The sequence below is a fragment of the Ipomoea nil genome, unplaced genomic scaffold (assembly GCF_001879475.1).
Source record: "Ipomoea nil cultivar Tokyo-kokei standard unplaced genomic scaffold, Asagao_1.1 scaffold0666, whole genome shotgun sequence".
Taxonomy (NCBI): Eukaryota; Viridiplantae; Streptophyta; class Magnoliopsida; order Solanales; family Convolvulaceae; genus Ipomoea; species Ipomoea nil.
In genome coordinates this window covers 705,035-720,247 of record NW_017617094.1, presented here as the reverse complement: position 1 = coordinate 720,247, position 15,213 = coordinate 705,035, and the positions used below count along the sequence as shown (strand labels likewise).

General features: G+C 28.7%; 1 protein-coding gene across 1 annotated transcript; it reads left to right on the top strand.

Moving 5' to 3' along the window:
• Nucleotides 1–900: 900 nt before the first annotated feature.
• On the top strand, nucleotides 901–1,770 carry LOC109174837 (histone-lysine N-methyltransferase, H3 lysine-9 specific SUVH5-like). Its single transcript, XM_019324068.1, has one exon. The coding sequence runs from the start codon at nucleotides 901–903 to the stop codon at nucleotides 1,768–1,770; it is 870 nt and encodes a 289-aa protein (XP_019179613.1).
• Nucleotides 1,771–15,213: the final 13,443 nt, after the last annotated feature.

Below are 15,213 nucleotides of genomic sequence, written 5' to 3'. Positions count from 1 at the left end.
AAAATCTTGAACTTGAAAAATAAAATTATTTTATATGCTAATATAACGTAATAAAAATAATATATATATATATATATATATATATATATATATATATATATATATATATAATAATAAGCTAAAATAAAATATATATTTTAAAAAATTAGAATTAAAATGAAAAAATTTATAAATATCCAAAGCTATCTTACATAGCCTAAGAATGTTACATTTCCTTGGTTATGTTATATAACCTGAACCAAACGGTCCCTAAGGATTTGTATAAAAATGACTTTTAGAAGTTGTTTTTTTTTTGTTTTTTGTTTTTTTTTTTTGTTTTTTTTTTTTTTGTTTTTTGTTTTTTGTTTTTTTTTTTTTTGTTTTTGTTTTTTTGGTATTCAACAAAAATATCAAAAGAGAAATATTCATTCTTGTTAATGAAGAAAAGGATCAATTTAGTAGAAATGTCTTTCTAAATTTTTAGTGGAAACTGGAAAGACATTTTTTGAATTCTTTATTTTATTTTTGTATTTATTATCTCTCATTTCTTTTTAAACTATTTTTTGGATTATTATTACCACCCGCTACTGCACCACAATCACCACCACGGCACCACAACACCACCACCACAACACCACTACCATCACCACTACCACCTCTACAAATTATTATTATTATTATTATTATTACAAAATATCAATTCTTTAGACAAATTTAGTTAGGTGACAATATATCACAAGCTTTGGCTGCATTGATATTTTAGGTAAAAATAGCTGGAAAGCAGTCAAAGCACTCAGAAATTTCCCAAGTTTTTGTCAGTGTTGCAGAACATTTCGTATGTACAGGACACACTTACACAACCATCTCCAAAGTAGTCATTAAATCAAAATTTCTTTCCCCTAAACCACAGAACTGTGATCCATGGCCAAAACAGAGGTTTTAGGCAAGAATTACAGTGGAAATGCAAGCAAAAGAGATGAAAAACATTATGGCTCTTCTTCAAGTAGAAAAAAGACGAGCAAAATAAAAAAATGGAGGAGAGAATACATTTCTTACGTTGCCAAAATGAGAGGGACTTCAAGAAACTCAGGGGAAAATAACTCAGGAGGGTTAAACTTAAAGGCAGGCGAAAGAGAAAGAGTGATGGAGCTTCTAAACAAATTCAGGGAAATATGCAGGAATCTTTCACAGGAAAACAACACCCAGAGAGAAACTAAGGTTTCTGAAGAATCTGTGATGATGATGAGGAGAATCGATTTCTTAGCAGCAAGAGAAGTGAAGAAGATGAGATCTCTCTACACACAAAGAACAAATTCCCCAGGCCCAGTTCCAGGAGTGGAAGTGGGGGACAAATTTCTGTACAGAATGGAGCTCAACCTGGTAGGCCTGCACAGTAACATACAGAAAGGGATAGATTTCATCTGCAATGGCGCCGGGGAAAGAATCGCGACGAGCGTGGTGGCCTCGCCGGCGGGAGGGTATGCCAACGAAACAAGCGACCCAAATGTGCTGATTTATTGTGGGCAGGGCGGGGACATGGTTTCTGGGATTCAACAGGAAGATCAGAGGCTGAATAACCCAGGGAACTATGCACTGAAGAACAGCATTAGAGTGAAGAATCCAGTGAGGGTGATTCGAGGCACCAAGGAGAAGGCATCTTCGTCTTCGTGTAGAGAAGATGCGACAACGTTTGTGTATGATGGGCTGTACGAGGTTGTGGGATTGTGGAGAGACAGCAGCTGCAATGGCAAGTTGTTGTACAAGTTTAAGATGGTGAGGATTACTCAATAATTGTGCTGGTTAATTGCAATTAATCTGTGTTACTTATCTGAACCCTACTGAATTTAAAGACCGCACAAATTACCAAAGTCGTTTTTAAGGTAGTGTCTCGTTTTGATTTTCTTTGTTCTGGGCCAATCTAAATCGAAGTAGTTCTAATTTTTCCTAAAATTCCCAACATTACCTAATCACAAGTATTGGACTGAGGCCGGTGAAGGGCCAAATACAATACTCTGACTTTGGCTTTGGCTTTGGCTCTGGCTCTAGTGGTAATTAGACGATTGATCATAACAAGTGTTATCAGAGCTAGGTTTTGTAAATTATAACTTTTGATGTACTAGTAAACATTTGATCGTAAGAAGATTGGAATTGACATTTGTATTTTCACTATTTTGTATAGTGAGATTGCGGTTTAATTTTGTCATGCCCCCTGTCCCATCATTCTAATTGTAATCCTTTTTTTTTTTTTTTTTTTTAAAGCTAACACCAAAGTAAGTGCATTAAATCAAGAAGCCACGAATAAAGGTAGGAGGATCACCCTTCCAATATCATGGACCAGCATGAGAACCAACTCTTGTAGCAAGAGTGTGATCAAGCTAGTACACTGACCGACTAATGTGAACAACACGACACGACCCTAACGAATTCAAAATATTGCGACAATTGTTTACAACTGACTCAATATAAGAGAGACAAAATCACATACCATCAAAGCATAAACAAGATTCAGACAATAAGATTCAATACGAATATTCATTAATGACTTATTCTAAGGTAATCTTAAGATTTAATTAAACACCATCTTTTGGCTTTCTACCTCTGATCAATCGCTGTTCTTCTTTTTCTTCACTAGCATAGAACTACTTTATTTTATTACCGAATATTAATTAGGTCATCTCCAATGAAGGCATCAAAACGCCATTTTGGTGTAAAAATTTGGTGCAACTTTGCTCCAAGAAAGACACCAAAATTTACATTAAAATGGTGTAAGTGGATAGTGTTACTCCAAATATGGTGTAACACTATTCATTTACATCATTTTGGTGTATAACTTTTTAAATTCTTTTTACTAATTGTTTCCTTTTAAAATTTTATATTATTAGAAATTAGAAATAAATTATAAAAATTTAAAAATACTATTGAGACGTTTAAAATGAGATTAATATCGACGGTACAATAATTAAAAATTAAAATACATAAAAACATAAATTTTATTTTAAATTATTATTATTTATATTAAAATTATATTTTATATTAAAATAATTAAAGTAAACAAAATTAAAGTTTTAAATTATAAGAATACAAATTATTTTAATGTATGAATAGAATTTGGTGTAAATAGGTTGGAGATGAAATAAAATTTGGTGTAAATGGATTGAAGATGAAAAAATTTTGGTATAAAAATATGTTGAGAATATTCCTAAAATTTAGGGTGCATGATTTGATGTTTTGGATGAGAGAAGAAATTAATGAGAATGACCATTGTCCTAAGTACTTTGAGAACAAACATATTCTTTATGGGTGTTGTGTAGTATTTGAACTTGTGTCGGACTTATGTTTAGCTTGAAAAAGTTGGAAATGACTTGAAAACAAGAACAATAATAGAAAGGCAAAATGTAACTTTTTTTTACCCTAATTATATGCTTATAATATTTTTCCTCTGAATTATTTATATATACACACAATAGTTTCATTATAATAATGTTAAAATATCATTGTAATTCTACTTTAGTTTCATTTAACAATATACATATCTATAACGTGATACACTATTTGTTCAAGGTAACAAAAACCATTTCTTTTAATTAAAAAATAGTGTCGCGTCGTATTGGACTATAGTGTACACAGATGTGTGGACCATGGTCCATCGTATAACAATTGGTGCAAAGGTTGACCACCCGACTCGGGATGATTAGTCTTGTATTTTTGGGTTGGTACGGTACGGTATTGTTGAATGTTGATTATATAATGTATAAAATATAAATGTCTATGTCTCACTTAAAATTTAAACTTTGAAATTTAAATTTAAATATGATATTTCAATTATGGACATGTCTTGTGTAAAATCGTCTCACAAAACATATACTATTTTTTTTAGTAAAAATGTAATATATTTTTTTTATGCACCATAAACAGTCAAAATGTCATTTACCACACAAGGGTATCCGGTGATTAATAAATTAAAAATTAAAATAGATACTATTTTAAGGATTAAAAAATTTATCAAGGACTTTGTGATCTAATGGTACCAAGTTACTTTCTTATAGGGAAGATTGTGGATTTAAGTCTCAGTGAAAGTGATATTGACTCATTGTAATAGAGTCAGTAGTATTAAAAAAAGGATTACAAAGTTTTTACTTATAATTATAAAACACATCATGACTATTGTATGAGGGGAAGTGTTTGACTGTTAGTTCACAAGCAAATTTAATTCTTCTCTAGAGTTCATGGGGAGGGTCATTGGTGGATAGTAAATGTAATAAGTGTGTTTCTGGCTTATCTTCTAAGTTTTAACATTTTTCACATCAATTTATTTGTATTTATTTATTATTTGCGTGAAATTTCTATGGCCCTGTTTGGTAAAATGAACAAAAAAGAACTATCGGTTACAATAATTGATTAAATGTAGTAAATATTATGAGAAAATAAAAATTTTAGTGTATAAGTAGTGATTGAGTAAGTGCGTTATGATTCTTGTACTTAAAGGTCCATCACAAGTTTAATTGTTCGTCATATAAGATTTTTCTAGTGCAATTCACTTTTTTTGTGTAGTTTTTTAACTATTATATATGAGCCAGATTTATGGAAAATTATATCGTGCACAAAGATGCACAATGCATTGTACGCTCTAAGAGTTTATGTGTATTATGTTAAGAGTTCACGTGTATTAGCACGTTTGGTTCACGGAATTAATTTGGAGAGAATAGGAATGCTATTCCACAGGGAATGGAATATGTAAGGAATAAAATAGAAATTGTATTCTGTTGTTTGGTTGACTGAAAGAATAGACTTTAGTAATTGTATTACAATGTTTGTTTGGTTAAAGGAATAGAAATGGAATAGGTTTTAAAGACATAAATACTCTTATACAAAATAATAATAATAATAATAATAATAATAATAATAATAATAATAATGATTATGATATACTGAATGTTATTATATATATATATATATATATATATATATATATATATATATATATATATTTATTTATTTATTTATTTATTTATTTATATTTATATACATGTATATGTATGTGTGTGTGTGAGAGAGAATCATAATAATAATAATAATAATAATAATAATAATAATAATAATTATTATTATTATTATTATTATTATTATTATTATTATTATACAAATAAATATTTATATTTATATTTATATTTATTTTCCCACTTATCCCACATCGGTTAGAGAAGTAAGGAATGAAGCCTTGAGACTCCTATAAAAGGAGCCTCAAGGCTCCATAATTTCAATTGCAATGCTCATTCGCTAGGCAAACTTGCAATGCCTACCCGCTAGGCATGCAGATGGGCAGGCTACTCAATTTAGGAGCCAAGGCTCCATAATTAAGGAGTCTTATACAGTTAAATAATTATATATATATTTTCAAAAAAAAAAAATAATTATATATATTATCTGTTCATATAAACTTTCTCAACCTATTGAGCTCAACGAGTCAAAAGGCTCTTATTTAATGAAACTTGTCTTAGTGGTTTGTTATTTTAGTTTTTTTTTAATTGTTTTAATTTATTAGGGGGTTTGGGAAAGATTAACCCAAAATGTATATGTATTGTTTTAGTTTTTAAGAGGTTGAAGCAAATTGCTAAGTTATTAAATAATATTTTTGGTGTTTTGATTAAATATAAAATATTAAACATGCGAATTTGTTAAAATTTTATCGAATTTGCCAAATAATCAAATTACAACCACACGACAACAACAATAATAATAATATTATCCAAACAAAACTATAGACAAAATAAAATTAAAATTAGCAAAAAATAAATAAATAAAATAAGACAAAGGGGAGCCACATGCTCCCTTTGTAAATGATATGAGATTATTTTGATCCCACATTGAAAATGTTTGAAAAGATGTGCTCTTGAGCTCCTCTATATAAGAGGTACAAACATAATTGTTTGCCGATCAATGTTGCAAGTATTGAGAAGTCAAAAGGTTCTTATTTAAGATTTAAGAAACCTTAGCTTTGTCTTCTTATTTTAGTTTTTATTCATTATTATTTATTACTGTATTTATTATTTATTATTTATTTATTATTAGTGGGTGTTAGGTAAAATTAACACAAAATGTATGTGTTGTTTTAGTTTTTAGCAGTTTAGAGCAAATTATTGAGTTATTAAATAACATTTTTGGTGTTTTGCTTAAAGATAAATTGTTAAAATGGCAAATTTGTTAAAATTTTGGTGAATTTGTCAATCTCAATTTTTTTTAAATCGTAAATAATCAAATAATAATAATAATAATAATAATAATAATAATAATAATAATAATAATAATAATAATAATAATAATAATAATAATAATCACCATCATCATCATCATCATCCAAACAAAACAATATACAAACTAAAATTAAAATTAAAAAAAAATAAGAAGAATGACGTGTGATAATTTTAATCTCACATTGAAAATGTTTAGAAAGAGGAGCTCTTGAAAATGTTTACAAACATAATTGCTTGCCCATCACTGTTGGCAAGTAGTGATAAGTCCAAAGTTTTTTTTTTTAATTTTTTAGAAGTAAAGGAAAATTAAAAATGGAAATGAAATATTTCAATCATAATATTTTACATCATCAAGTAGTAAAGACATATTTAAAAAAAATAGTAAATGTAAATTAAAAATCATCAAATTAAAATGTAACGGAAATTAGGTAAAAATATCACTACATCTATATTCTAATTGACTGAAAATAAAAAAAAATAATTGAATGAAAATGAATCTAATATTACAAATTGACTGAAAATATAAAATGAAATGAATATTAATAATTGACTGCAAATAAAAAATGATCCATAATTGACTAAAAAAAAAAGACAAATAAATGGTCAGATCATTGCATTTTAATTAAAAATGGAATGAAAATTAAAAATTTGAGGAAAAAAAATTTCAATAATAATATTCTACATTATCAATAGTAAATGCATATTTTAAATAATAGTAAAGGTAAATTAAAAATGGAACGGGAATATTTCAATAATAATATCTACATCATTAATTAAAAATGGAACGAAAATTAGGTAAAAATATCACTGCATTTGATATTCTAATTGACTAATTGACTGAAAATAAAAAAAATAATTTGCTGAAAATGACTCTGATATCACTAATTGATTGAAAATATAAAAGGATAACTAATTGAGTAATATTCTACCAATATATATTTTAACCCAAATAACACGTCCCGATGAATTGAAGGTGTTAGCTCTAGACGAAGATGAACAAGATTGCGTTGTCACTACCAATGTCGTCTACAAAGAGGTTCCAATAATGTGTAAATATAATCGGGGATATTAAGTTTTTTTTTTTAAATGAAAAAAATTGTTATATATCTTGACAAAAAAATATATCTTCCATACAAATGAATAAGGATACCAATTCATTTCTATAACTGAGTTGTTAGAGAACAAACACATTTGCCTAATTTATGAAAATACTAAGTAATGATAAATAAAATCTTCAAAGTTATAGCACCATATGTGTACATCTAGACATCTATTAATTTGAGCAATTATTTACACAAATTCAAACAATAATAACATCAAAATATATAAACAATGCAAACCATATCTTTAATTGCACTATATAATATTGGATGTTCTAATTTAAATAATTATATATCGATTCATGTATTCTTACTATATTACAACAAATTCATTCCGTGCATCGCACGGGTGCAAATACTAGTTATATAAATAATAATTTAGTAGTTACAACGAAAAATAATACATATGCATTTCTTTAATTTAGAATTATGTGTCCACAATGTCTTTATTAAAAAAAAAATTATTCATTATCAATAAATTAAATAAGAGAAATAATTTTATTAGTTATATTGTCTTTATTTTTCTTCAATATAAAAATTCTTTATATTCAAATTTATTAATTGATTATATTCGCTACATTATCCTTACAATGTCTTTATTCAGTAAAAAAAATTATTAATTATCAATAAATTAATTAAAAGAAATATTTTCATTAGTTATATTGTCTTTATTTTTCTCAAATGTAAAAATTTTTACATTCAAATTCATCAATTGATTATATTCACTACATTATCTATTATCTTTTTTTGTGCACTATTTTTCTAATTAAATATCAAAGTTATAATACAAAATAATGCTATATATTTATTTACCAAGTATTTTATTAATACCATGAAAAAATTTAAAAAAATATAATTAATAAAGCCAACCATATTAACTACTTGAGAGATTTTGTGACAAAGAGAGTATTCAAATCACACAACAAATTGAAGTGAGAACTACCTCGCAATGTCCTTGTTTGACAATCAGCAGTTAGCGGTTAGCGTTAGCGGATTATACTAGCGGATTTGACCAGCGAATTTATTTAATTATTAACATTGGGTAGAAAAAATGACCGCCCAATTATTAAATCAAATGAATGGTTCATATTGTTTAGGTTTTAATTTTTTTTCTTTTAAGATTTTATAATTATCCTTAATTATATGATTATCCATTTAACTTTTCCGTCCATTAGTCTAATTCTAATATTAAAGTCTAATATAGAATTATAACTACACCATTAATCTAATTCTAATATTAAAGCTAAGTCTTAATAGAACTTAACCACAAATCCTAATGTCGGAATCTCCTCAAACAATATTAGTATATATTTAATATTTTATGCCCTAATTTTTATTTGTTTTCCTTTATGTCCCGTATTTGGTTTCAACCATACCTATACAATTATTTTATTGACAATTATAATCAATCTTGACTATATTATCTTGCATTTGTAAACTTAGAATTACCTATTTAACCCGCACGGGCTTAGGTCAATGGTTTAGTGGGTAGTATTTGGGAGAAGAGACCAAGGTTTGAACCTCGGCAGCGGCAGTGCGGGAATTATGTCCAAAGTGGGCAGATTCCTTGTGCGTATCAGCATTTGGCCCTGTCTGCTGAACCCTTGAGTCACCGTGATTTACAACTTCCTACAATGCTCTATCGGGTCGGAGTGTGGGGGGCCCTTGGGGTTGGGGACTCAACCTTTGGGAGAAGAATTACCTATTTAAATACGCAAATTCAATCTTCAATTATCTATGCATGAACAATTTCAATATAATCCTGCCTTAATATACTTTAAAGTACTTATTTAAAAAAAAAATGCATTGGGCATTATCCCAATCGCGCAATGCACGTAAAAAACTAGTATAATATTATAAGTTTGCATTGCGCAAATACTTGGATGCTCAATGTGTATTTTTAAATTAGTATTTCAGAATTTATCAAAGTATTATTCGATATCCTAACATATATCAACGTAAGATTATTAAATTTTTCATAAAAGTAAATATTCCAATATTATTGTTGTCATCTTTTGATCTTATTCTCAATTATATTAGAAATGTAACTAGAGTTTTTTCAAATTTATGATTTTTAATTGTTAAATGGTCTACAAACAGGGTCGACCACTTGTTAGTTTAGAATGTCCTGTCTAAATTTGACTGTTTGGACTGTTTCTCGATCCCTTTCTTTTCCATTTTTCATGCTCTGATCTGGAGTTGGATTTAATTTAATATAGTCTTAGTCTTTCATTTTAAAAAATGATATATGGTAAAATTGTTAGATTAATTACTGCAATATAATAACAGTTTTAGAGGGAAGCACCCTCGCTGGTGAGTACCCTAAGCATAGTTTTCGTAACACAAAACCCTATTAATTGGCATGATTCATGCTTTCTCTTGTTGCCATTTCCGCCAGAAATGAATTCTTGATTTTATCTAGTTTCCTGGTGTGCTTCACTGCAATTTTAGTGTCTTGGCGCAGTGCATCTTCAAAAGCATAACCAAATCCTTCTTTCCCAAAATGACAATGATAATAGGCATAGTTTATCATATGTGTCGAATATATATTGTAAATTAGGTGTACTGTTTCATCAATGTCCAATGTGTGATTCTAATTAATTGACCAAAGTTCATGTTAAAATTTATATTGTATTTTTTAAACAACCATCAAAGCGAACTATTATTGCATCAAATCAAAATTATAATGAGGGATATCTCTGCATCCCACACCTCCCGTCCAGTTTACGAGTAAGAAGCTCTGGCCAGAGATTGAGCAATCACAATGACGGTTATATTGTAGATTTTAGTATTTTTTTTATTAGCTCTTATTAGATTTGTAGATTTAAGTATTTTTTTTATTATTACTTTTCCTACTTTACCCTCTATTATATCATTTACTTTTCTATTTTATTAGCTCTTATTAGATTTGTAAATTTTAATGTTTTTTAAAAAATTATTTTTCATACTTTACCCTCTATTATATCATTTATTTTTCCTAAATAAAAATACAATATAACAGTCAATGTGATTCCTCACTCTCTGGCCAAAGCTTCTTGCTCGTATGCTGGTCGGGAGGTGTGTGACGCATATAACCCTCATTATATTCTTGATTTAATTTCGCAATGGTAGTTCGCTTTTGATGTCTGTTTTAAAAAAAAACACAATATAAAATTTAACATGAACTTATTAATCAATTAATTAGAATCACGCATTGTGAATACACGTGAAAAGATGAAACAATACACCTAATTTACAATATATATTCAACACAAATGTGAAACTATGCCTATTATCATTTTCCTTTTGGGAAAGGGGAATTTTGTTCTGTTTTTGAAGATGCACTATGCCAAGACACTAAAATTGCAGTGAAACACACCAGGAGACTAGATCGAATCAAGAATTCATTTCTGGTGGAAGTGGCAACAAGAGGAAGCATGGATCGCGGAAATTAATAGGGTCTTGTGTTGCAAAAACTATGCTTAGGGTACTATCCAGTGAGAGTGCTTCATTATAAAACTGTTATTGCATCAATTAATCTAACATTTATGTCACATATCATAGTTATGCATTCTTGAAATATTTACTTTTATGAAAAATTTGATAATCTTGCATTGATATATGTCAGGATACCGAATGATATTTGCTCAATTCTAAAACACAAATTTAAAAATACACAATTGGACATGGGACAATTCGCGCAATGCGTATGTGGTAACTAGCCAAAATAATATGAACCATTCATTTTAACAAACAATAACACCAACATTTTTAATTCTCGTTAGGGGTTTAACTTTATTAGTTCTTATTAAGTTTATATGTATAGACTATAGAGGTAGATATATACTCCCTCCGTTCCATTTTATGTGTCTAGTTCGATTAACGAGACTTGATTGAAGTTATTTTTAATTCAATTTTTCATAATATTAAGTTTATTATTAGAATACAAAATTAATATATTAAGAAATTACACTAAAAGTATTATTAAATACAAAATCAAATTTAAAAATAAGTAAAAATATTTAAAAAAAAAAGAAAAAAGAGTCAAGTTAACTCATAAATAATAAATATGACAGATAAAATGGGACTGAGGGAGTATTGAAGTTTTGGGGATATAATATATGATGTAGGATATACATTATATGTAATAGAAACATAAGAGTACTTTTCTTCCATCATCAAATACATCTTACATGTGTTATAAACTATATATAAATAAAGTAATTTTATGGATACTATTAGAGCTAGTAAAATTTACTCCATCATCATCAAATACATGTTGCATGTATTACAAATTAAACTATATAAATAAATGGGCAACCCACCTAAACTGATCAAATCGTTAACTTAATAATCGCAAAAATTCAAAATTTGATTATAATAAAAAACGATAAAATAATCTTCTTGATTTGAATTGATTAACAAATAATACAAAAGTAATAAGTTGAAGTAAACTTGTAATCTTTCTACTTAAAAATTGGTCTTTCCTATGCCTGCCATTCCACGCACTCATTGCTAAATGGTGTCGTAACAATTGACATAAATTAAACTTATTTGAGTGTTGTGCATCCCTATACAAAGTTTCTAATGAATCTAATTCTTTTTCAATCTTCTTCCATTCTTCAAATACAGTTACGTTTGTAACTTTGACGGTGACAATCCAAACATCTCTAATGAGTCTAATTCCTTTTCAATCTTCTTTCATTCCTCAAATACTTTTCACCGTGAAAATTCAAATACTTCTCGTTATTACTAATAGAAAAATTCTTGTAAAATAAATTCCAACTTTCAGTTGAATTATCAAAAAGTAATAACCGCATATTCTTCTAAATTAATAAAATGTTTCATAAGCTCTTTTAGCTAAAGTAGTCTTTCCGATCTATAAACTCTTCAATTCAAAGTTGTATTTCCTATACCTGCCATTCCCACCAATATTGCTCCTGTTGCTGATAATCTTCAACAGATCTTCTGCCATTTGAACTGTCTTGAAACTCTCTATACCTACCACCCTAGAGTTCTCCAACATAAAAACTTGCAACAAATTAAAGCTTTGTGAAGAGAGATTTCATTGCTTTTTCATCATCAAGAGATACCCTAGAGTTGGGTTTCTCTCTTTCTCTCTCTTTCACTATTTGCCTGTATCTGAGTGAAAATGTTTAAGCTTTTGCACAGGGAAGTTGTTAAAACAGGCAAAGCTCAGACACAACATGTGGTGGAGTCTCGTAGTTATCAACTTTGTTAGTGGGATGGGACAGCTAAGCGTGGAAGATAAGATAAAATAATAGTAACTTGCATAATTCAATGGTCTAATTGATAGTATTTAAAAAAGAGATTAAAATTTAAATATTGAAGTGTTAGTGTGAAAATTATACTTAAAATAAGTAGATTCCTTTTACGCATCAACTAACTCTATTAGCTGAGCCATTGTCTTTTCAAATACTCTGGATTAGTTTTTGAGGTTAAAAATTTAACCTTTTGAAAAGAGAAGATAAAATAAAGTCTTTTCAAATACTCTGGATTAGTTTTTGAGGTTAAAAATTTAACTTTTTGAGAAGAGAAGATAAAATAACAGTAAAAAAAATATAAGTGTTAATTTTATTTTTTATTTTTTATTTTTTATTTTTTGCAAGAATATGAAAAGAAGAGCACTGCACATTCATCTTTCTGATAAAAGCAGTTTGCCAGTTTCTTTATTGAATACTTATTTCAAAAGTAATAAATGCACTGTCAGAGTATTCCAATGGTGAATTTATTTATTTATTTATTTATTTTTGAGAATAATGGTGAGACTTAGGGGATGTTTGGTTCATGAAAAATGTTTTTCAAAGGAAAACATTTTCTTTAAATTGGAGGAAAATGTTATTTTTTTGTGTTTGGTTAATGGAATTTATTTTTTATCCAAAAATGAATTCCTCAAATTTGAGGAAAACAAAATCCTTGGTTGTGTTGTAAAGTGAGATGTCCGTGGCCATTAGCTCCTAACTGATGAACTTATTAACATTGCAAGTAAGGTGTAAAGAGAGAAAGGAGAATGATAGACAATAGTATAGGGGTAATCTCCATTTCATTAGCTCCCAAACAATACAACTTATGTAAGTATATATACAATACAAGTATAACGGATACAATAATGGTATGCTTAATTACCGGACCGTTACGTCCGTTATATAATAATGTCCACTAAGTATATATATTTATAACACTCCCGCTTGGACATTATTTGTCCATAGTCTTACCTTTTTAAAAACTTGCAAGGAAAACCCGGTGGGAAAAACCTAGACAAGAAAAGAGTACAATAGAAAATATATTCATGCCTCATTAAAAACTTCACTAGGAAAACCACGTGGGAAAAACCTAGTTGAAGAAAAGAGTACATGATATATGTAAAAACATATATTGTATTTGGTCGCCTCATTAAAAACCTTAACTTAAGAAAACCCTGTGAGAAAAACTTAGTTAAGGGAAAAAGAGTACAACCATAAGCCTTCAGGGCGCAAACCGCATAATCTTCAGGATTTTGGGGTTTGTCCACTTAACCAATTATTTTGCAACTTTTCCTCATTGTCATTACTATATCATACTCATGCCTCGTTAAAAACCACACTACAAAATCCAATGGGAGAAAACTAGTGAGGAAAAAAGTACATGATATTTATGTATTTATGCGTTGCAAATAGTGCGCAATTGTTAGTCATTTATGACTTAAGCTTCAGGATTTTACGTTCAATCTTCCGGATTGATTCAAGTAAATGTACTTCCCGTTGTGTTGCAAATAGTGCGCAACTGTTAGTCTTTTATGACTTAATCTTCAGGATTTTACGTCCAATCTTCCGAATTGATTCGAGTAAATGTACTTCCCGTCTCCCCCTGAAGATAACAATCTTCAAGTTCTACATATATTTCAAAATTTGAAGAGATGGATTGGACAAATCTTCTGGATTGTCTCTAGAGTAGTGTACAATAATCTTATGGCTCTTCTAGAGCTCATATAACATTTGTGCAACACAAGTGTTATTGTCCTCATTTTGATCATTTAGGAAAATTCACTGTATAACCAGTTTGGACTTGGCATTACGGGGATCAAACAAAATAGCCAGTACCAAAGTAGCCTATTAAAACCGTATCACAGTTTCTTACATAAATATCATGTCTTTGTATCTTGAAGATACCGGAGGATATGTTAATCATTATTCAAGTACTTCATTGTAGGAGGAGCACTAGATTTTGCTAGCAACTTCATCGCAAATATCATGCATGTTGCGATTATGGAACTTCTGGTTCTAAAATGGTGCTCCAACGATAATGAAGTAAGGGACTTCGAGTCCAAATGGTTCCTTATCCGCTTCAAGAGATTATTAGGCAACCTTTAGTTTGATAAAAACATGACACTTATGCATATAGACATGTGAAAAGCATCTTTAGATGTAGGCTGATTGGTTTATAAAAATTCTTCAAGGAAAAACTCGATCTTCAAGTCGAGATAATACTTATAGCTTTCACAAGCTTTTTATTTCAAAAATCGATCTCAGTCTTTAAACATGAACTGACATCATCAAACTCTTTATATATTTCATTGATGTTTACACCATCAATATTGACTGAGATAATAAATAAGTTCATTATCAACTCTTTATTAAGCACATAATGGTACATATTATTCCTTCTACATGAGGATAATAACCCCACTTGCAACTCTTTAAAGAGTAAATAATGGCACTTAATAATACTAAATAAATCCTCATTCGAAAATTTTAAATCCATCAGGGATTTCTCATAGATATTTTTTAGGTATACATTTGCTAACTTGTCATTGGAGCAAATCTTCTGGACAAATATTTTATCACTCTTCTGGAGTTCATGTGGATCAAGGTATCTTATATCATGAAAAACTATATACGTTTTTA

Coding starts and splice junctions, on each gene's coding strand:
- LOC109174837 (XM_019324068.1), top strand. CDS start 901: ATGGCCAAAACAGAGGTTTTAGGCAAGAATTACAGTGGAAATGCAAGC.